Below are 24,201 nucleotides of genomic sequence, written 5' to 3'. Positions count from 1 at the left end.
CCCCAGCGCCCTTCCTCTGCACCCACGCGCCGCCGCGGCAGGCAGTAGAAGCCGTTTCCCGACACGGAGGGCTGACAGCTTCTTCGGCTACGGCTATGGCCGCCTAAAATGCCTTCCCTCTCTGAGAGCAGCCGCCCGGGCCACCCTTTCCGCCCGCAAATGCAGCGCCGCCACCGCCCTTCCTTTGCCACCCCGCCGTCACTGCCGGGGCTGCCCAAGATGGAGGCCGGCGGGGAGCTAGGGGACCCGCTCCCCAGGCTCCGGCGCCATTTGCGGCAAGGGGCAGAGCCCCGCGCCCTGCCGCTGCAGCCGCTGCTCCAGGGCGGCGGGACGGCCGGTGGGTGCTGCCGGGACGGGCTGGGGCTGTGGTGCCTGCCCTTGGGGAAGTCGGAAGCAGACGGGTGCTGCTGGAAGCCCTCAGCAGCGAGGGGGCTGTGCCATCGCCCCCCGGCCGCTGAGGTGCCCGACGCCACCGCCCACCCTCGCTCGGCGTGAGGGAGAAGCGGCCGGAGCCATGGCACAGCCGGGGCGTGCTGGGGCGAGAGGGTGCAGGGCTGCGACCAGCTTCGTCTCTGGAGGTGGGGAAGAAGCTCAACGGAAATAAAGAAAAACATGAATAAAAATAAATGGGTGGCTGTAAGCTCCAGCAGAGCTGTTTGTACGTTCAGGTGGTGGGAATGCATCTAGAGAGGTGCAGAGCTAGCATAGCTCTGAAGGCACATGAAGCACCAGTAACTTTTAATGATAAAGGAACTTAAAAGTATGAAACAAACACGCCTGTACTTCAGTGATACCTGTTTCGCCTCTTTTTTTTTTTTTTTTTTTTTTTTTTTTGTCAAAGCGTATCTATTGAGTATTGTAGTTTTTTTTTTACTGTCAGGCACAAAAAATGCGCTTTCAAATGTGTTTGCTCTGTTGTTCATAAGTAGTTAAATACCCCTTTCCTAACCGAGTCAGCTGTTAATTTCCCGGAAAGGTATGCAGGCAAAGCGTGTGCTGGTTGTTACTGCTCTATGTTTATTTTTATCAGAGGGCACCTTGCTTAGACTCTTATTTCAATAAATGTACAGAGCTTTTTAGAATGCTTCCTCTCTAGTACAAAATGTATTATACTGAGTATAATCATCTCCAAATATTAAATAATTAAAAAGATAAGCATAGTGTTTCATTTAAGTATAATCATACTGCATTTAATGACAAGCTTTAGTGATACAATTATGTTCGTATTTACAGAAGAATCTACAGCTGTAGAGAAGAAGAAGAAGCCTTCTCCTAGACTGAATTTTCATTCTGCATTCTGGATTTTGGCTTCAATTGCTGTGACGTATTACTTTGACTTTTTAAAATCTGTTAAAGAAACTATCCAAGCAGATAGGTAAGATACCTTTTCTTGCAAAGAAAAGTTGCGTTTTCATGTTCTAGTTGTATTCAGATGTAAATATCTGAACTGTGTGTTTTAAATCTTTGATAAACAAGATCTACAATAGGGATAGAGAGAGCTGGGACTGTGCAGCCTGGAGAAGAGAAGGCTGGGGCAGGGTCTTATCAATGTGTACAAATACCTAAAGGCATGGGGCAAAGAAGATGGAGCCAAGCTCTTTTCAGGGGTGCCCAGTGAGCACAAACTGAAATACGAGAGGTTTCGTCAGATCATCATGCTTTACTTTAAGGGTGGCTAAGCACTGGAACAGGCTGCCCAGTTGTGGAGTCTCCATCCTTATAAGTACTCAAAAGCTGCCTGGACGTGGTTCGGGGCTACCTGCACTAAGCGGCCTTGCTTGAGTGTAGGGGCTGGACAAGATGACTCCCTGAGTCATTATTATTAAATTTTGTTAAATATCATGTGTAAATGTAAGATTTCAAGAAAAATAAATCTTTTGTTATTTTTTTTTCTTCAGGTTCTACTGAGCCATCTGTGTACGTGTAAAATTTGTTCTATTAGCAAGACATTTTAATACTGTACCTTTAAAATTATTCTCAAGTACAAGAAATCACTGCATATTCTATTGAAAGTGTTGGAGTTTTGACTTTCAAAAAAGCTGAAATTAATCATAAAACATTAGTGAAGTTGTTTTTTTTTTTTTCCCTCTTGTTCTGTAGACTTCTTTGAGTAGACCAGGAAAATAAATTATTTCTATAAAATAATTATATATATTTTTTTGTATTCTATTTATTTTCCATGAAATTATTATCAGCGGGATTGATAGATGTTACACTTTCAGATAACTTCACCTGGAGGTGCCTTTTAAACTTTCTCATTGTCATTATTGTATGGAGGATGTACAGGGCCTAAGCTCTATGCTGTGAGCTTCTCTGAAACTGCTGTTTCAGGTTTTTCTTTCCCATCTTAATCTGGATTTATGTTCCCAGATAGGCTCACAAGTGCACAATTCCAAATAATCACATACTTATTTTTTTTAATTATGAATCTGAAATCCTGGATTTCCCTGTGGTTTTATTCAGTAGCTTATTTTTTTTTTCCATGATTTTTTCTCTTAAAATTAAGAGTTCATAAACTAGAAGGCTTATTAAAAGCTTTTTACAATGCTTCTGCTACACAAAAATTGGTAATGTCAACCTTATGGTAAGAAGCACAGTTACCGTGGAGCCTAATTTATTTAATTACTGATGAGGTATTTTTAGTGTGTTAGTATAGAAGATCACTGCGACAAAGTCTGCTACACTGCATTTCCAAAATATTTGAGGGAAAAGTAAATGACAGGAATGATGCATTGTGAAATCAAACTGTAGTAGTTATGTGTTTTGTAAAAGTAATTTTAAGAAACAGTAAAGGAGCTCCAGGCTAATGTGTGTAATTAACAAGTACTGTCCTGTTTCTAGCCTAGAATGAAGATTAATATGTGAACTGAAATGTGACCATACTTAACATGCTTTTTTTTTTCCCCCCACCACAGTTGGTGGTTTGCCTCTGGCAGTTGCTTATTGGCTGCTTGTTTATCTGTTGCCTTTTATTGCATAATATATCTTGAGTGGTATCGTGGAATTGAGGACTACGATGTGCAGTATCCCATACTGATACCTGTCTCAACAGTCACTTTTATTGCAGCAGCAATTTGGTAAGTTGAAACACATATATACAACCTTCTGCTAAAACTGTACAGGTCTAACTGCATAAACAATGCTTATAAATTGAGCCCATTCCTCTTAATTTTACTGAATGTACTGGTGACAGTACTAGTTCCACTCAACATGATTTCTTCTGCCTTCAAAATTTGTTCATGAGGCAAGATCTGTAGCAGTTGAAGCTGTATAGTAAGTATACTTTTAGATGTACTGAGTCTTTTCTGTATTGTGAGGTTTAAAACTTTAAAGGTATATTCTCTAGCAGAGAAAATTTTACCTGATCAATTCCTAATGCATAGTTCTTCATTATCAAACACAATATGTATAAATAGCAAGTATGCAGCAGCTCATTCTTATATGAGCTTTATTTAAGAGTTTGTCTTCTCAGAGAATGGTACATTTAGTAAAAGGTAATTTGTTTATGAGATGAGAAGAGTCAGAATGAGCAAATGTGCATGGGAGTGAAAAATTATTTATGTCTGCAAGTATATTTGCTCTCTCTATGAAAGCTGGTTGTCCCTTTCAGTGTAGGTGCTGTGTCTGAATAACACCAGTATTGCAGTGCTGGGGGTGGGGTGGTGGTGGAAGAAAGACTGAAAAAGATAAATGTTCCCTATAGTTTAGAGATAGTCATATCCATAATCCTTTAAAATCAGTTGTAAAATAAATTGTTCTCCCCTTCCTCCCCTTTCTATTTAGTTAATTCATTCTCAGCTCTAATTGACTGTAACTATAAGTGTTTTTTTTTCTCAGCTTCCATGCATGCCTATTGGAAAAATCAAAGAGTATTTCATTTTCAGATGGTTCATACATAGAGATTCTGAAAGTAAAAGGTATCTTTACTCCTGATGGGTCTGAGTGGTTTTGCTCAGTGTAAAACAAATCTGCAGCAGTTGCTGGTGTTCTAGGATGAGTTGTCAGTAAATAAGCAGAAAACTAAACTACCAATTTAATAAGTTTTTTTTTTTTTTTTTTATTCTTTCAAGTTGTAAAGAAACAAGTATTTTTCCAGGTTTCATTGTTTAAATGTAATTTCTTCTCGTGCTATGATTTATTTGTTTGCCTGGTATTTCCACAACTTGACAACTGAACTTTTATCTAAAGCTTTCTTCTTTTTTTTTTTCCCAGTTTCAACGTTGCCTTATGGCCTGTTTGGTCGTTTATGACACCTTTGTTGCTCTTCATTCAGTTTATGGGTGTTGTGATGCTTGTGTCACTCTTGGGATAAGTCCTGCAGGTAAATAATAGAATTGTTAAGCACATGAAAGTATTTATCTCGTGTTATACAAACAGTTCAAGGATTCTGTGCGCTTTTAGGATATTGAAATTTTGTGGCAAATGGAGTTACTGGTTAATATGTATGGATCTTAAAGGAAAGAATATCTGTTGCAGGAAGCACAGCTGAAAGCACGACAGACACCAGTAGAGTCAGATCATGCTCCATTTTATTGCCCGAATAGCCTAACTTTTATAGTGAACTTAACAGGGGCAGACAGTGTTTCACACAAGATTATTGGTCAAAAGCACTCAGACAAACAACTACACGAAAACAACCCCACCTGCAAGAAAACAACCCCCTTGTGATTAGCAGTCACGCAGACCTTGTCCTTGAAGCCAGCTGCTGGTAACAATATTTTTCTGAATTCCTCAATTGGGCGATGTGGGAACACTGTCATGGGAACTTCTCATAGTTGCCCTGGTAGCTTGGTTTGCTCAGCTACAGCAAGCAATGGGATTTTGGCTGTTTCAAGAAATCCCTCAACAAATATCCTTTTCCTCTTCCAAAAAATTCAGTTTTAGACAGTGAAAAGAAGAGATAAGTGAGAGTGGATGGCTTTGAGGAGTATAGGACAAATATCTGCAGCTTTTACCCAGACTTCTCTTCTTAGGGAAGTTGCTTGACATATAGTAAAGGGGAGAAGCTGTAAAGGTCCATATGCAACTGTCTTCTCTTTCTTTCCTTCTCCCTCTCTTCTCCCCTCTGAATCAAAGTTCTTTGTTATCTTTAAGTATGCTGCTTTCATTTTCTGTGGTGAACAGTCCACTTCTTGGATATTCGTAAAAAGCAATCTTTTTAAGGCAAAAACAGATATTTTCTTGACTTGAAAAATTAATTCCCAATACCTGTCACATTGAAAAGGGGTTCTCACGTTTTTGTTAAGATATGCTATTCAGATGAATCCCATGAAATTGAAAAGCTTAATAAAGAAGGAATTAAATACAGCTTAGTAATAGGGTAAGAGATGTCCCCTGATCACTGACGTCTGCATCAGCTAGTGAAGTGACTCCTTCAGCAGGTTGTTTGCTGTACTTGCTCACAAGGGAGTGTGAGGAAGTCTGTTTTTGCCTGCTGTCACAAATCTGTTTCAGTAAAGGAGTCCCCCAGCATTTTCATGAGTGCGGCAAGAGGAGTGTGACAGTGCTGGATTTTGAGTATAGCCTCTTGTAGTGCCAGAATTGTAAGGAAAAAATATTTAACAGCTGGGTCAGCCACACATACACAGCTTTTACTTGCATAAGTGAACTGAAACTAGTCATACACCTTTTCAGCAATTCCTCAATATCAAGAAAACTCTTTTAAGGAACTAATTAACTTAGATCATACCCTGTCTGTGGACTTCTGAAAAATATGGTACTTATTTCAGAACCTCTTTAATTTATTACGGGAGCTCAAGTCACGTCTGCTAGTGCAAAATTCCTCAATGCATGTCTGTTCCTTCTGTCATTAGCAACTTTCTGTTTGAGCACTGGAAAGGTGGAGAAAGGATGTGCTGTGGTCTGGTAGAGCTTTGCTCATATTAATAGACTAAGAGAACCATTCTGCATTAATTTGTACTTGGAGATAGAAAGTAAGAAGTACAAGCTAAATGCAGATATTCTAAACAGCTGAACTTTGTGAAGAAAACATTTTTTTCTGTATGAACAGCCAAGTAAATTCTGTTATACTGTAAATTATTACTTGGTGATGCAAAGTCATCCAACTAATGAATATCAAACTATACAAGATACAGTTTGTGCAGTATATATAGCCTTACAGTATTTCTTATTGGATTTGTTTTTTCTTCTCTTTCAGCTTTCTGTGAAGGACTCCAGTTACAGTTACCCTGTAAAGTGGGTGTTGTTTTAAGTTACATTCCAGTCTTTTGATTATTTAACTACCCGATGTATAAATCAAACAGACATAAACCCGTTGTTCAGCCAGTGGCTTCGAAAAAGCGACTGATAAGTGAATAATTGAAAGATAGATAGTTTTTTTCTCTCTTAGTAATACAAAGCACTTCATTTGTGACGTAGCTTGTTTTATAAAGCTTTTATTCGCAATTCAATACTAAGCAGACGGGTAATGGGTCAGATATATGGTTTTAAATCCTATCTGGGGTCTCCAGATTTCACCTAGCCCAACCTGCTTAAAGCAGGTTGATTAATTTGAAAACAATTGATATTTAAATTCAAGTGTTGTGGGTTTTTTAATACATTATTTTTACATTTCAAGTGATAGCTAAAATACTGATATTTGGAATCTCTTTGAACTTCTAAACTTACACATTTACAACATGGGAGACACTTCTTGGTCCATAAATTTGTAATGATACATGTGTTATCACGGAAGAAATACTTTGTTAATCTAACTTCTTGATTTCAGATCTGTTCGTATTTGAAAAAAGGTATGTATCTGATTAAGGGCCTAGAAAGCTGGTTGAAATTTCCATCATTGTTAGTCTGCTAGTGCCAACAGTGAAATAAATAGATTGCCCTTGTACTGACATAATTTATCCACAGCCAAAGACAGGAGATGAAGCTGTGAATAACCAGCAATAGAACAAACAATAGTAACACTATGCAAGAGCTGAAGAGCACAGAGTTAATTATTTTGTCGTATATACTATTTCCCAATGTTCAGGATGTTTTTCTTCTAAAAAAATTAACTTTTTGTTCATAACAATGCTTGTTAATGAAATTGCCATTTTTCTTCCTCAGCAGTAGAGGTTGTTATTAAATCAAATGCCATTAGCCATACACAGCTGGGAAAATAACATTGTCCCTTTGTTCACTTTGTCTGAGATACTTAAATATCGAGAAACCTGGGCACCACCTAGTTGCTAGACTATTTTATATAGGTCATTGTGTTAAATTCTTTTTTGGAAGATAGGAGAAAATAGAAGTTGGTTATTGAAACTTGTTGAAATTTACTCTTGTTGCTTGGAGTCCAGACTGTTCGAGGAGACTGCTGTTCATTCTGACTTTCAGATTCACACCATTGCTGAATACACACTATGTGAAACGTTCAGTAATGAAAAAGGCATTGACTGAAGTTACTGCAGTTCCATTGAAGTCCCATTGAAGAAAAAAGTTGATGGCAGTAGGCAGTGTAAAGGATCAGTCAAACCAAAGTAAAATACATTCAGCACGACTGCTAAGTAGCCTGTAGAGGAAGTCAATAGTTTGATTGTTTTTTTTTTTTTTAATGTAAAATTTGAGTTTACAAAAAACAGTTGTACTTTGCATTTAGAAGTCATACTTTGGATTTGCTTATCTTAAGGTCTACATCTTTTAACAAACTTAAACAATTTTATGTCTGCATAGATGTACATTGACTGATTTTGTTTATTATTTAAATGCACTTTTGCTCAGGGATGGTAATTATCACTGTATTTTTATTTATCAACTGTACAAATGCTCTAGGTGCTTTACATTGACCCTGTACTCTTGAAATAATATTTGCTACATGTTTCTTCAAATTTACTCTTCTGGACATCTTAATAAACTTTGTATAAAAGTGGGCAATCGTTGTTTAATACTTAATTATTTAAACATCTAACCTCACTGTTCTTGGGACTGTCAGCCCATCAATTTGTCAATTCATTTTGTCTTTTGTGACCTCTCAGCTGGCTTTATTGACAGTGTAATACTATTCAGTATGATTTGGAAGAGCTATTTACCTTCTGAATTTGTCTTTTCCTGAAAATCCCAGGTAGATAAAGTTTATTTCACAAAAGTCCTGCAGAGTCTATTGGTAACAGTTACAGGTATCAAATGCAATACTCATTCCCTTGTATGCTCAAAAGCAAGTAGGGGTGAGTATGGTAAGAATGTAAAACAATGTTTGCTGTAATTAACAACCTGACAAAATCTTGCTGCTGCTTCCAGTTGTGTGAACTCCTTGCTTTCATTACTGTGCTTCTACTAATTAAAGTATTTAGGGCAAGAGATTAGAATGATATCTTAACAGTTTCTTGAAAATAATTACTAGGTTGTCAAAATCCCTACTTGAGTATGTTGGCTGGCTTCAGACTACCGTAGATATTTTCTGTATCTATTTACATTAATTTCATTTGAGGATGAGAATCTGTGCCAACACCAAAGAGCTTTTCTTCATGGTGACAAAAGGTATTCTAGAATAACCTTAAAATAAAAATAAAAAAGCCTAGATGGTGGAGATTATTTATCACAGTTATGCACAGAAGCTCTGTTAAATGAGAAAATCTTCCTGTTCTTTAAGGCTAACAATTCTATAAGATTAAAGTAGGTCTTTGCATTTCCATAAGCTTTACAAGCGGTGGGTTTAGTTCTGAGCTAGAGGTGACAGAAGAATTAACTGTTAGTCTGTTACCAGACATGTCTTTTGTTACTTTTGTATTTCAGCTGCAGAAGAGAAAAATCTTAAATCCTCAGTAAGTTCTGCCTGTGGAAGTCGTGTAAAATCAATACCATCCTTCATTTCTTCCCCCCCTTTTTTTTTCAAGTAGCTGAATTAGTGGCTTAATTTCATGTGAGGCATAGGTCATGCAGTTAAACAAAACAAAACAAAAAAAAACAAACAAAACAAAGTAAAAAAACACAATGTTTTGGATATTTGATATGCTACCAGCAGATTAAGGGTGAAACTGTAAGACCTGCCTGGTCAGAAGAAGGACCAGTCTATCTTCGTATTTGGCCTCCAACCATGGCCAGGTACATGAATACCTGGAATTAAGCAAATTCATGCTGTACGCAACCAAAATGCCATTTAAAATATTTTCTGGTTTACACTGGGATGAATTCCTGTCAACCCCCGTAGGCAACCAACTGGGGCTCCAGACCTTGAGGTTGGAATATATTCATGTCTTCTGGCTATAGGGCATAGTTAGAAATAAGTATTTGACACATATATAGTAAAAATTTTGTATATATAGGTCACAGAATTAAGTATTTGACATATATATATATATAGTAAAAAATGTGTATAGAAATAGGGAAGATGGATAAATAAGAAATGAACTAAATCCTGCGAAAGCTTCGTTGAGCTCAGTTGCTGCTACTCCTGGTTGCAAGAGTTCCTAGCAATCTACCTGCTACCGGTTCCTAGCAATCACTGCAATGCTCTGTACTCAGAACGGGACTTACTAAAGGTCAGGGGAAAAAGAAAAAAGGGTCGTTCCTCGGCTTTCCCCTGCACGGAGCTCACCTCGGCGCCCCTCCCGACCCCGCAGCGGAGGGAGGCACGGGGAGAGCCGGCGGCCCCGCTCCGCCCCCGGTCTCCGCTGGGGGCCGGGCCTGCGGCGGCCCCGGGGCTCCAGCAGCGCCCGGCCGGGAGATGGAGAAGGGCAGCGGTTCCCCCGCCGCCGGCGGGAGCTGCCCGCAGAAAAACGCCGAGATCCTCAGCAGCCAGTACGGCATCAACCTCTTCTTGGCCGGGCTGCTGCTCACCTTCGCCTGGGCGGTGCACGCCGTGGGCATCAGCAAGAGCCACCTGCTCTCCTACCTCATCACGCTGATGTTCATCCAGCTGCTGTGGATGCTGTGGTACCTGTGCAGGAGCTGCACGCAGAGGAGGCTGATCCGCGACAAGGACACGCATGCCGGAGCCCGCTGGCTCAAGTGTAAGTACTGGCTGCGGTACCCACTGTGGCACCGGGCATGGGATGTCTATGCCATCACCCGCCTCTGCTACTACCTCGTTACCTCTCCATCCCTACCAGGAGGCATCCTCACATTCATGATGCTGTGCACATGCAGTGCACTCTAAATATGAGCAGAAGCTGAGCACATTTAGAGTCTATATGGGAAAGCTGTCTGCTACAGGTACTCACTTCCCAACTACCCGTTTGGCCCGTTTGCAATGCTGAAAGCCACAGGGCCTTTTTTCCCTTTCACCCCTGGCACCAGGCAGGTGTGGCAGCACTTGAAAAGACAGATTTTGGAAAAGGCAATTATTAAGGTGTTGTGCAGCTCTCTTGGAGGAATTATCACCTTTTCCAGGCAATGCAATGCAACTTTCTTATACTAGCACCAGTCCAAAAGGTCCTTGAGGTTTCTCTAAAGCAAAGTATTTCAGAGATTCCCATTTGTACCTGTACAGTGATGCCTTACAACTACTGAATCATGTAGGTTGGAAAAAAACCCTTCAAGATCACCAAATTCAACCATTAAAACATTGGAAGCATCTAGAGTTAGAAGACGACAATGTGTTCGGCCAGAGCAGCTTATAGTGTAGCATGTAAAATATAAAAGCAAGAAAGCTAGAAGTAGCATTAGCTTGTAGGAAATTTGCAAGGCTGGTGGCAAGGTGTGATGGCCCTTATTTGCAGGGTTGGGTACTTACTGGAGTAAGGATGCAAAGGTGTATTGAGAGCAGGTGGTTGGGGATCGCGACACAGTCATGTCGCGTGTGTCTGGGTCCCAGGGAAAGGAAACAACTCAGCTCAGCACTACGTACAGGAGGAGGCAAGCCCACTTTTATCGACCGCTTTTCCGGTCTCGGTACTATAAATAGTAGGTTGGAAAGTAAGTACGTTGAGTGCTATAAGGCAGCTTTTCCATAAAATATTTCTTTCCCAATAGCAAAGATGCAGCAATCAGTCACTGCAGCAGCAGCTAATGAAAAAGTAATCTAAATCCAAAATCTGGTTAGTTTGAGAAGTAAGGTTGTGTTGTGGAAGTTTGGTTTGTTCTCAGTGCCTGCGTGTCTTTGTGTCTTTTACTTTTCTTTGCACAGTTAACAATTATGCTATAAAATAGCTCAGTGGCATTTTAAAATTTATTTATTTATTTATTTATTTTTATGTCTAACATAATACAACCATGTATTGTAGACTCTCTCCTGAAATGTATGGTGTTATGTACCAACTGTTTTCTCCTCGATTATGCACTGTTTTCCAAAATAATCCTCATCTCTCAGGCATTTTTCATTTATTACCTTACTGTGGCTTACATTTTCGTGTTCTTTTCCTGTGAAATTTCCTGAAATTCATTATTGCAAGGTTTAATTTGACCCTATTTTGGACCAGGCTATGTTTCTCTTACAGAGAGTAGCTTTCTCCTCTCAAGTGTGGAATAAGTACTGCTTAACATGGTTAAGAACAGCAGAACCCCCTGCCCTTTCCTCTTTTGGCACAGCAATCACAGCATTTCATTTGTCCTACAGAATATAAGGAGTCACAGACATTTAGAAATAAGATACTGGAATGCACTACTAGGTTACCTTATCCATTTCTTTTACCAGCACAGGATTGCTCTTTGTAATATGTTCTCAGCTGTGGCGGCTTCCACAGCTTCTCTTGGATGTCTATGCTGCAATTCAACAAATTCTCCCTTAGGGAAAGTCCTACACTTTCCCATTCTGAAGAGTTTCTTGTAGTTAAAACAGTTCTGTAAAACTCCTTTATCCTGTATTGTTAAGAGAAAACTTATTTGAACTATGGAAAAACTCATGTGGCAACTCCTCTGCCAAGAACCCTCTTCCCCTCCTCTGTCTCAGTGGTTTTGTCACAGAAATCTTGTGTCTGGAAGACAAGCCCCAAAAAAGGGGGAAAGGACAAATTTTCATCACGTTGTTCCACAGAAAGCTCTTGGCAATTCTTGAGTAACTTGAGCAGCTGTTTTTGAAGAATGTCTCCTTGCTCTCATCGTTGAAGAAAATAGCCATGAATTAACTGGTATGAAATGTTAAGAGTATACAGGCTCAGAGTATTTTCATGATGCCTTTCAAATTGTGAATATAATTTTAGTAAAAGTTGTGGCAGCTGGCTACTTACAGCTCCTTGCTATCGGAAATGTTGGAAAAGAATAGCTTAACAAAGACCTCTTAAGGCAGAGTCATTGCACACAGCTAACAAAGCTGGAAGGACTAATGGCCACTTTACAAAAACTGCTCACAGAAAGCTTTCCTGGATCCTTTTAGTACCAAGATGTGAACTACGTGAACCCTAAAGCATGGTTCTCTTCTAGCTTGTGTGGCAGACCAAGAACCACTCCTACAGTCTGAATGTGGGAAAAGAGCTTTTTAGTAAGGTGAGGTTATCGCAACCCAAATAATCACAGGGAAGCTTAGGAAGGCTGCATGTAGGGTAGACTCTTTTCCTTGACTTACCCCAGATATTATCCCCAGAGTACACTCTCCTGCAGTGGAAAGCTCTATGGCCATCATTTAGAAGTTCAGCCAGCTGGGACAGAGAGCTCAAAGGGAAAATCAATTACCTTCACAAATGGCTTTATTTTATTATATTCTCCAGAAGCATGGCTCTGTTTAAAGCATAGGCAGCTAGTCACCTTACACAGCCCTTGGCAGACTTCAACATATATCTTTTTCCTGCTTGTATTAAATTGTCTATTATCAAAACCCAAACAATATTTTAAGTTTAGAGTAGCATTTTGACAGCTGTATCATTATAGCTTTCTGCTTCTTGATGGTTAATAGGAAGAATTATGCCAGCACTTTGCAATACTGAAAATCCTATTCTGGATCTCCTAAAACACAGAGATTTCAATGAATATTTGGAAAAACAAAATCCACATTTTTAAAAAATAGTATAATGCTCAGTAAAAACATTTCTCTTTATTCTTTAACTTTAGAAATAACAAAATGATGGAATCATCTTCATCGTTTTTAATTACTGGTATATATCGAGTATTTAGGATTAGTATATCGTACTAACGTAAGTTTTCATCATTTAGTTGTTTTCTAGGAAACCAAACCAGACAGCTCACTGCAGTTCTGTTCTCTGACTTGACGTGTAACCTCCCCAACAATGGCGCTGGCATACCAAGTGATTGTGTTACTGCCCACTGTAGAGCTCTTGGGCCCGGAGACTGTAACATTATTGTTCAGCTCCCTTGAGTTTGCTGTGTGACCGTATGGAGCATTAATTCACGTGCTGTATGGCTGCTTTGGTGCTACAGTTACCTGGGAGGATGATCTTGCAAGGAGCTGGGAGCCATATGCAAGGGGCTGCGTGTCTTCAGGTCTGGGCTCCTCTGTACTGCCTATGCTGGGAGTGTGTCCTAATGTGCTTTAGTATGTTGGGCAGAGGCTTTCACAAATTAGAGAGTCTTATTTCATCAAGTCAATTATCTTCATGAACTCGATCCACTTTTATTTCCCTAAGCAAGAATATGACTATTGATCTATCATTATTTCTCTAAACAAGATTTTGGCATAGTGCTACGGATTGTCTCTAGGCAATGCAACTGTACATTGATGTTTTCTAATATCTTTTCATTTGTAGGTGGGATTACTTTATTTGCAGTGATTACTTTAATTCTGGATTCTTTTAAAGTTGGATACTATATTGATTTTTCAAACTGTTTGTCACCAACTGAAGGCATTTTTCCTGTTACACATGCAGCGCACACCATCTTACAGGTAAAAGACACTGGTTGCAGTTTTAAATTATATCTATACTTCTGATAAAAAATATCTTTTTTTTTCTTCTCATCATCATGGATTTTATACTAACCTAATTTCTAAACATATCACAGGATGATTTTGAGGGCTAAGTTCTTGTGCATGTATACCCTTTTTGCTGAATTGTGCAAATTCAGCCTTGGCAACCTGAAATTTCAGTAATTGCTTGCCATAATACCCCTTCCTCCCCCCCCCCCCCACCCAAAAAAAAAAAAAAAGTTCTAAAAAGAACTAATCACAAATGCTGTCAATAGTTGAAATTGCATGCTCTTTAGTTTAAGTTACCTATAAAACTTTATTCTTTTTTATTCTATTTCACTTATTTCTGTATGTACAACTTGCCACCCAAGTTCAGTTCAACCTGTCTGTCTTGATATCTCAGAATAGTTAGCGGTGGATGCCTGATACTTCAAATGGGCAACCCCCCTTTCTTTGTAGGTTATAAGATGCTTGCACATCTTTCCTGTAAAAAATGAGCACAGATTTTCCTTCCAGAAGCATTTGATTACACTTACCAGTGGCTGCACACTAGCAAGCATAGTCACTGACTCCTGTAAAATATTTCAGCTGTTTGTTTATTTTCAGGCTTTGCCTCTGTATTATATGGTGATATTCCATAGCTGATTGTTTACTGCACGAATAAATGTTGCCCTTTCTTTTATTACATGATGGAGCAAAAGGATACTGGCCAGTTTTCCTAATAGTTTTCCTTATTTTGAATACCTGAATCATGCTTCCAGTTCTTCTGTCGCAGGTTTTTAGCCAGTCTGTGAAGACAGAGATAGTGAGAATTGTTGGTAGCTGCAAGAGCCAGATACATCTTATGGTAAAGTGGAGGTTCAGATTATTGTCCTCCTTCTTGTCAGGATAATCTAAAACTGTAATTCCTGTGGGCCCCTATGAGGAGACTTGTGGTAAAGAGGGAGAGGAAAAGCCACTAAAATAAAATATTCCATTAGAGGCAGGTCATCTCATGCACTTTCCAAGATGATTAAGTAACATAATGATAAGAGCAAGAACAGAAGAGAAAAGAATGATTTTCCTAGCAGTGGTTGCAAGTAAATGAGCAGTTGAACCACCTACATTTTTCTGTCTTCTTTAACAGTAAAAACATTGAAATTTGAGCAGTAACTCTGACTTCCATCTTCTTATCTGAGGATGAAATTCTGACTTGATGGAAGTAGTCATAATTTTACATTCTTTTAAAATCCACTCTCCATGTGGAAAAACTTATTTGCTTTACCTCTGACAAACAAACCTAAGAAATCCCTTTCCTGCAGATCTGCTTGCAGCATTCCTCATTGCATCCAGTAACCTCGAGTTGGTGAGATTTCTAGCTACTGTGAACTAGAATGTGGAAGAGACTTTGAGCTGAACAAAAGGAAATACCGATTTCCTGAGAAGAGACATTCTCATTTAATATCACATCATTCTTTAATGTTTAATACTTAATTTAATATTGATTTAATATTGCATCATTCTGATTTGATATTACACCACATCATATTGCATCACTAATATAGCTGATTTTATCATTTACTTAGCTTAAAATGAAATCTTGAGTGTTAGTGTGAACACTCAAAGGAAAGGTAGAGGATGTAATTTATCAAATACATTTTGCCTAAGACAAATATAATGTCCTTGAAACACGGGATAAAATTACACTGGAGGGGATTCCTAATGATATGTCATCTAAAAACCTGAGGACTTTTTTTTTTCTACAGAACATGTGTTGGATGCTGTTGTATTTCACTCTAACGAGGCATCCTGGTACTTGCCAATAAATGAGCAAATATACACTGTAACTGTGCAAACAATGAACTAGTACCGACCTTCTGATTTCCACTGCCTCTGTGTTAAGCTCTTTTGCAGACAGAAGTCCCTTTGAGACAATGCGTGCTCTGGGAGCAAAAACTATTTTCTGTCATTTCTCTACCTTACTGATTTTTCTATTCCTATTTTCCCTTGACTTTTTTGACTTTAGTATTTGAACAGAACTTCTAAACTTCCTTTTCTTAAGTTTTGAAGAATGCTTTCACATATGCTGTCAGATTTTACTGCATCTCTCTCAGAACTGCCATCTGAACATAGCATAGATGAGGCTATGGTGCTAATTAGTGACTTCAATTTAAACTTCCATGATATCTTGTATTTTTGTATTTATCACAATTTGTTGTGATAAATGCTTCACTGGGTGATTGAATTAACGTGTTATTAGTAGGGAGAGCAGGGGGATGGATTCCTTGTTTTGCACTAGCTGAATGAGCTCAAGTCCAGAAGTGTGTTCTGAACTTCTAGTAGGTGCCACAGAGAAGTGCACGTTCCTAGCTTTTTCAAAGACCAGGTACTGAATGTCTCAGACAACACCAGCTGTGGAGGCACCCTGTTAATGGGCACAGTGAGAAAATGGACTTCCAGTCACTGCAATTGCTGCAGAAGAACACAAAGTTCTTTGCAATTTTCAGACCGCTTCAGAAATACCACACCCGGCAGGTTTCTAAGACAAACCCTTTGGACCATTTCTATCCCAATGTTTACATACTATTCAGTTCAGTAAGGTAGGAACTTTTCTGAATAAATAGAAGTTCCAGTTTGACCCTAACATCCCCAAGGAATATGGCTCACACCTACCAGGATTTGGAACATGTTTTATATTAGCAACAATCTATACCCTGAAGTTTCCATTATGCTCCCACAAAGAGACTCCTACTTTTAATACTTCTTTCCCCTTTACTTGCTATGTCAGTACTGTTCTGTCTCTTCTGTTTTCCAGCTTGAGCTTTCTGCACTACATTTGAGTGCAACTGCATTTGTTCCTCCTAATGCGGTTACCCCTCAAACTGATAGAATGACCTTTTCTCTTGTTTCCTGGTCATCCATTGTTTGTTTTATTAATCAAATCTGGAATCCTTTCACGTGTCTCTCTCCCTCCATAGAATTTCATATTTTTAGTAAATTGTTCAAACTTAGCATCACCACGCCCTGCAGTAGTTATAGTGCTGTCTACAGCTGGCAGTTTTATTTCCTTTGCCATTGAAATAAAAGCCTCTGCAGCTACAGAAGCATGATATGTTTTGGTGAGTCATATTGAAACTTTCTACTATTGAGCCACTGGCTTTGCATATAAGAAATCCTAGGTTCCTCCTGCCAGCCAGGTTCTGGCTGAATGTTGGAAGAGATAAGAATAATTTCACATGCGTGGAGATGGAGCTACCTCAGTTTAAATCATCAGAGGATCTAATCAATGTTTCTGCCTACAGATATGCTTTCCTTTTTGTGTTTCATACATATTCATTAGTGTAATGACATTTCTCTGTATTCCTTTAACTTAGGTGTACTTTCTTTGGTGTCATGCAAAGGATATTATCCAGTCTTTCAAAACACTTGAAAGGTAAAGTATCTGATCCTCATCTGGAATGCAAATAGGTGCATGTCTGCACTGTGTTTGAACACCTACAGTTGTACTGTATGATGGACATTGAGAAAGTGCAGAGTTTGATTCTCAGTTGTGTTAATATAAATAGACAGTAACTCCATTCACCCAGCTGAGAGGATAATCATTAGTTTGAATTATTCTTTTTTTATTTAAACTGTGCTCGTATTTCATAAAATACAATAGTCACAGAATAAGTATGCATTTATCATGAGAGAGGGAAAGGGCAATGTATGACACTACAGTGTCACATGCATTTTTCAGAGGAAGGAAGCGCCAGATTTTTGTCTGAGAACTATGTACTACGTGAAGTTTTCTTTGTACTGAAGAAATTGAAAGGTTTCAGTATCTTCGTACTGAAGATACTGGAAGGGAACTTGCATCAGCAACTTGCAGCCAGTCCAGTATATCTGGGGTTTTTGTATTGAGCCTTATGGAAATTACCTTTCAGAACTAGATGCAAACATTCAAATACACAGAGAAACACAGCCTTTCCAGCAATATGAACAACCCAAATCAGTCAGGGTTGTTCTTATTTCTGACACCAGAACTTGGTTCTCATGGTGTAACTGATGTCTCTTCTGAAACAGATGAATACATTTATTTGTTATGGAGCTAAGGACTGGTCTTTGAGGCAGCAAAGCCAGCTCTGATGTATTTTCGTTTCTGTAAGAATGTGGATTAGTATATATTAATGCCTTTACATAGAATGCAAATAAACAAGGATATTAACTTTTAAAACATTAATCTCAAATTATCAAGAAGCTGGCCAGTTTCTATAGGAAGTAACAGAAACTGACTCGTAAACTTCAGCCGCAGTGGTGGCTCTACTTTTGTTCTACTCCCTTGGGTAAGTGTTTCAGCCTCATGCCAACAAGTGGAATGATCATGGAAGGCTTGCAATGTCAGCTGGTGAAACGAGCTCTGTTGATAAGTACCATTTTTAAAGTACCTAATTGCAAGTCATTCAAGTCATTCACTGCAAACAGTGCAGTAATAAAGAACTGTTTCTTGGTGAAGGAACATTTTCAGCCTTGGGTGCAAGAGAATAATGCCTGGCAGAATGTCAGATGGAAGGATTGTGCCCAAGAAATAGATACCATGGCCATCTATTTAAAAAAAAAAAGGAGGGGGGGGGGAGAGGGGAAGATATGGAGGGAAGTGCTAGTCAATTGAGAACAATTATTGTCTGAGTTTTACTAGAAAGTTCAGAATCATTAACCCACCTCTTTCTCTGATGCCGTTTTGTTTCACCAAGCCATGAAAGGGCTTGTCCAATACAAAGACTCCTAAAGCCACTTGGAGACTTAGCCTCACTGTACCAATAGTCTGAATGGGATAAAGGCCTCTGTTGTCTTCAGCTCTCTCCAGAAGACAAAAATGCATGGACTAGAAGTTAGACAAGTGCTATTTCTTTGAAGAAAGACCATCCACAGTGAGTATGAAGAAGCACTGCAGAAGGCTGAGAAATGAAACTTGCAAAACAACCCTGATAAGGCCATTCAGTCACTGTCATTAACATCTGCAGACCAAGGAATAATAAACATCACATACAAGAGCATAAAAGCATCCTATCTATGATTTAATACATTAATCCATTGTGTTTCTGTGATAGTTTGGAAGTCTAACATTCACTGTGCTCCACTGTGGAACATCTTTAGAGAGATCGGTTATGATTTTTTTTTTTCTTGTACTGACAACTAAATAGTGTTACATGTGATGTCTACAGAAAATTAATCCACTGTATTTAACATGTGTGTAGAGAAATACTATGTGCATACTCCTTCAATAATTACCTTATTTTGTAGGTTTGGGGTTATCCATTCTGTGTTCACAAATTTACTCCTGTGGACAAATGGAGTGTTAACAGAGTCAAAACATCAACTGAATGAACATAAAGAAAGACTAATCACACTTGGTTTTGGGAACATAACAATAGGTAAGCTAAAGCATTGGTACATTTTGGAATTACTGCTCCCATGCAAAATACTATGTCTCTGTAGGACAAATCTGGGTATTTGCTGTATAGTTGTTACTAGGGAAATGGTAGTCAACTGATATATGGTCAGTTCATATAGTAACTAAAATGATGTATAATCATTATCATATACATGACTCAGGCTGTGATTTTCTGTTTATTTATCTCCCATTTGGATGAGGTCCAGAATAAAAATAAATGCCAGAAGTTCCAAACAAAGATAATTCTTTTGAGGAATAACATCACTAAAGAATCATTTTATTAGTAAATCAGAGAAGTAAAGTATATACAGTATTTTTTAAAACACAATTTACTAGTTTTATAAGCTACTGGTAGAAAAACAAGAATGGATAATCTTGCAAATCATTCCCCATATAGTGGTTTCCCAGGGTGTGTGGTCCTATGGAATTTCGTGTGGTACTATGGAATTTGGTGGAATGTCTCAGAGAGATGAAGGTTATCCATTAATGCTGCTTTACAGGACACAGATTTTTAGCTGGGTGATTCTTATTTATTTATTTATTTATTTTATATATAACAAATGCTCTTCTTCACTGGTAAGTTAATGCAAGTTTCAAAACACATTGACTAAAACTGTTGGGGATGTCTTTTGCTTTCAAATGCCACTGAAGCCTAGGGAAATTTTGAGTTCTTGGCTTTCAATGGGCAATATAAGTTCTCAGCAGCTACAGGTAATTTTCTCCCACCTGATAGGATTTTGGTTGTGTTCACAAGGATAAAGACAAAGATGACCCCAGTTTTACATCCACTTGCAAGGGGATGGAGCCAGGCTCTTTTCAGCATTGCCCAGTGCCAGGACAAGAAGCAATGGGCACAAACTGGAACATGGGAGGTTCCCTCTCAACATCAGGAAGTGCTTCTGTGCTGTGCAAGTGACAAAGCTCTGGCACAGGTTGCTCAGAGAGGTTATGGAGTCTCCTTGGAGATCTTCAAAAGGCACCTGGACATGGTCCTGGGCAGCCTGCTGGGGCAGGGGTTGGAGCAGTGGGCCTCCAGAGGTCCCTGCCAGCCTCAGTCACTCTGCAATTCTCTGATTTAGCTGTACAGTAAAAGCATCAATATTAATCACAAGTTAGTGTCTCTTCCTGATATTTCCACTGTTAAATGGAAACAGTTTCCTTATATTATTTCCTATTAATCTGCTGCCAGAATTGTTGCACAAATGTGAATAATCAGAAATAGTTTCTATAACAAGGAGCAAAGTAGTGATTCACAAGACAAATTTGCTATTAACATATAATCCACTGCAAAAGTGTTTTTTCACTTCTTATGAGTATATGCTTAAGATAAAAGAATACCAGCTTTCTCCCATCTTTTTCTTATAATATTTTTTTTTAAAAATAGCAAAATTAAAAAAAAAGAAACAGGCACAAATCTAAGATTGGCCTCTGGAATGCCTAAAATATATTTTTAAGCATTTCTGTTTATATAAGAGTTATTAATTATCTTCTGACACCATGGAATTTTCTGGTTTCTTAAATTATTTGTTTGTGATTACACACTAAATACTTTTATTTTACAAAGATGTGCAATTTGTTCTCTGAGATGTTTTAGGGGTTTACAATGCAGGTTATTGCATAAAGGGATAATGATTTAATACGTTCTTCTCAAAAGGACAAGATAGATTTTTAATTATTTTACTTTCAACCTATACTGGGACATTGAGTGAAAGTATCTGTGGCTTACTTCACCTCTTTTGTATACATAAACACATTTTTAATAAAGTGCTGTGATTATTAGAAACCACTCTAGTGTAAATTACTATAAAAAATGAGAGGAATCATTTTCTCATTAAGTTTGTATTTTTCATCTGACTCACAGATGGAATTCCTCAATATTCTATAAAATCTACCTAAGCCAAATGGCCAAGGACTGAAGTCCTTGAGATTTTGGACATTTGTATAATAAAAAAGTAGTATTTGAAAGGCTCTGTTGCACTTCGGTGCAGCACTCACTTACAATGTGACAATTGCTATGTAGCTGAGCAGTGGAGTTAGAGATTATGCTTTGGAGACCAGGCAAAATCTATGTTAGGTTAATGATTTAAATGACACAGGTCCTTTTTAGGTGGCTAACTGGAGAGTATGATATGTTGTTTGGCTGAAATCTTACCTTTTATGTTTTATTGTTTTATTTATGTTTTATTTATTTGCTTTAAACAAAAAATCCTTATAATGCACATATGTAATCTCTCCCTTTCCTTTAGTTTTAGATGACCATGCACCTCAATGCAATTGTACAACGACAACTCTCTGTTCCATATTTTCTCAAGGAATATATTACCTATATCCCTTCAATATAGAGTACCACATTCTAGCATCCACGATGCTCTATGTCCTGTGGAAAAACATTGGTCGCAAAGTAGAACACCACCAGCAACACAAAACTCCATTCAAATTTCACGGCATAACTGTTGGGATGATTTTTGGACTAATTGTGTTAACTAGCACAATAGCAGTAGTCGTGGTATATTTAATTCAGATCGGACGTTCAAAAGTCAAAAGTGAGTTAGCACTTACTATGTTTTACCTCCATGCTATCTTTGTATTGGCTCTCATGTGTACAGCTGGAGTTGTTGCCCTTCTAATCTACAGACTGGAGGATAGATCACTGGATAACTCAAAAAATCCTGCTCGTAAACTGGATGCAGAACTGCTGGTTGGCACAGCTGCAGGATCCTGGCTCCTCTCCTGGGGGTCAATCCTAGCAATCATCTGTGCCCAAGCTCACCCCAAATACACGTGGTATAACCTCCCCTATTCTGTCCTTGTAATTATTGAGAAATACATTCAGAACCTCTTTATCATTGAATCCATACACCGTGAGCAGGAAAAGGCCAATGATGATATTAAAACACTTCGAATAGTGACTATATCTCGGGGGAGCACTTTATCACTTACCCCCTCATACAAGGAGATTTATAACGGCCGAGCCACCTGTGACATCGGGGAGTTACCGTGCCTGGTTAGCAGCAGCATCTGCGCCAGAGAAAGTGACGGTGGTGGCAGTGCCAACGAAGAGACAAATCAGGGTAACAGTCCAGTCATGCATTCAGCCTCAGAGTTCTCCTTCTACAGCAGAAGCTCAGTGGCTGACAACAAGAGGAGAATTCTCAAGAACATTGCTGCTTTTTTATTCCTATGCAATCTTTCGGTAAGACATTTTGAACATAATTTGCAAGTTAATACACAAATGCTTCCCAACCCTTCAAGCCTCGTATTAAAATTACATGGTTCCATAGTTTGTAGCAAGTAATTTTTACTTCTTCTGGAAGAATAAGTGAATATGCCTTTGGGGAACAAAATTTATCTAAACATGGAATCCAAGAGTCTAAACTCTTTTTAATCACCATGAAAAACTGTATCAGCAGCAGAAGCTGAAATCTTCTGCCATTGGTGTACCCGGGTAATAACAGGGAGGGCTTACTTAGAGATTGCCAAAACTAAATTGCAGGTCACTGGGGTCACAGTCACTTGTAATTTATGATTAATACTGGCATTGCCTTCTTTCCTTGCAGCTTTGGATACCACCGGCATTTGGGTGCCGCCCAGAGTATGACAATGGACTGGAAGAAATAGTCTTTGGCTTTGAACCTTGGATAATTGTTGTGAACCTTGCAATGCCTTTTTCTATTTTCTATCGGATGCATTCAGCTGCCTCACTCTTTGAAGTCAATTGCAAAACATAGGTCGTATACAGTCCCTCAGTGAACAATTGATTGAATAATTAATTAAACAAATAAGAGATGAATGACTGGATGAGTGACTGAACATAGCCACAGCTGCTCAATTAATAGAAGATTCAATACACATTTCTAAAAGAAGGGACCATAGCTAAGAGCAAGTAATATTTTTTTATTTTCCCTCCATGCATTTCGTTATATATGTATTATTACTGCCAAGGTAGACTTTTCAAATTCATATTAGTGTCAACTCTACATAGTAAAGTTAATTAAATCTCATTAATATTTGTTTAGGTCATCTGAGATTTGTCCTCTAAATAATTGGTATTGCTTTATTTTCATTCATTATGGCCTGTGAAGGTGGTTAAAAAAATTCTGTATGACTTAAGAGGGAAAATCCCAAGGACTGCTAAACTGAGTGATGCTTCTGAATCACAGACTCTGAAAACTATTAATTCCTAGCTGCATTTTTATAGTAAAAACACAAAAACATGTGCTATTTAGTTGGGATGTGGGAATTACATTAAACTTTCTGAAAAGCAATAGAAAACCAATATATATAGTTATTATTTTCTTAACTATATGGCATGAAATCCAAGTAAATAGCATGTATGTTAAACATCATGCTGTATATAACTTCTTAAAATATATTTCTATTAATGAACCTCTCTTGTATTTACTAAATGACATAACTCCAAAATAAAGTTAATTCTTTTACAAAGCTCTTTATTCACACATCCTTGATATGTTTTAAAAGTGAAAAACTCATCTTGTAGCTTAGTTTCAAGTACATGTGTTCTGTTGCAACAATGGTATCTATCCCCTGTATGTTTCTTTTTTAATGGGCTGCTAATTTCATTGTGCTTCAATCTTCTGGATGGAAAGTAATTGTGTGTACTCACACAGGGATGCTGTAGTCATAGCTGATGACTCTAGAATTTGTGAGGCTGAGGATTTTACGAGCCTGGTTTACAAGCTGTCAAAACATAAGCTCAAATCCCTAGGACGCTTAGTTGCCTGAATTCTCACAGAAAGCAGTAAAAAGGTGGGTGTCTGAATACTCTTAGAAAACAGTCTGTTAAGATGGACAGGCTGCAGCTACGGCCAGAGCACTAAAATGGAAGCAACAGCTCTGCCATAGGCAGCTACTGGTGCTCTAGCGAAGGGCCTGGAGCACAAGTCCTGTGAGGAGCAGCTGAGGGAATTGGGGTTGTTTAGTCTTGAGGAGGCTCAGGGGAGGCCTAAAGGAAGTTGTGGCGAGCTGGGGGTTGGCCTCTTCTTGCAGATAACCAGTGCTAGGACTGAAGGGAATGGCCTCAAGTTGCTCCAGGGGAGGTTTA

At 38.6% G+C, this 24,201-nt stretch overlaps 2 protein-coding genes across 5 annotated transcripts; both read left to right on the top strand.

Annotated features, from left to right (window-relative positions):
• Positions 1-218: 218 nt before the first annotated feature.
• Positions 219-7,844, top strand: TMEM128 (transmembrane protein 128; the record flags this gene model as incomplete). Of its 4 annotated transcripts, none has more annotated exons than XM_084286170.1 (5): positions 219-337; positions 1,234-1,375; positions 2,916-3,077; positions 4,213-4,321; positions 6,158-7,844. In XM_084286170.1, the coding sequence occupies 4 exons, from the start codon at positions 220-222 to the stop codon at positions 4,310-4,312; spliced, it is 522 nt and encodes a 173-aa protein (XP_084142296.1). In that variant the 3' UTR covers positions 4,313-4,321; positions 6,158-7,844. The 4 variants fall into 4 exon arrangements, with proteins under 4 accessions (XP_084142296.1, XP_084142297.1, XP_084142299.1 ...); XM_084286171.1 differs by having other exon boundaries at positions 220-337; positions 1,237-1,375; XM_084286173.1 differs by lacking the exon at positions 219-337 and adding an exon at positions 348-578 and having other exon boundaries at positions 1,237-1,375.
• Positions 7,845-9,028: 1,184 nt separating this feature from the next.
• OTOP1 (otopetrin 1) lies at positions 9,029-22,867 on the top strand (the record flags this gene model as incomplete). The annotated part of the gene is made up of 7 exons (XM_084286537.1): positions 9,029-9,036; positions 9,457-9,944; positions 13,569-13,705; positions 17,080-17,138; positions 18,989-19,119; positions 21,386-22,332; positions 22,697-22,867. The coding sequence occupies 7 exons, from the start codon at positions 9,029-9,031 to the stop codon at positions 22,865-22,867; spliced, it is 1,941 nt and encodes a 646-aa protein (XP_084142663.1).
• Positions 22,868-24,201: the final 1,334 nt, after the last annotated feature.

This window comes from Netta rufina, assembly GCF_964035555.1.
Source record: "Netta rufina genome assembly, chromosome: 4".
Taxonomy (NCBI): domain Eukaryota; kingdom Metazoa; phylum Chordata; class Aves; order Anseriformes; family Anatidae; genus Netta; species Netta rufina.
The sequence above is the reverse complement of the archived record's forward strand: the minus strand, read 5'-3'. Positions and strand labels throughout refer to the sequence as shown.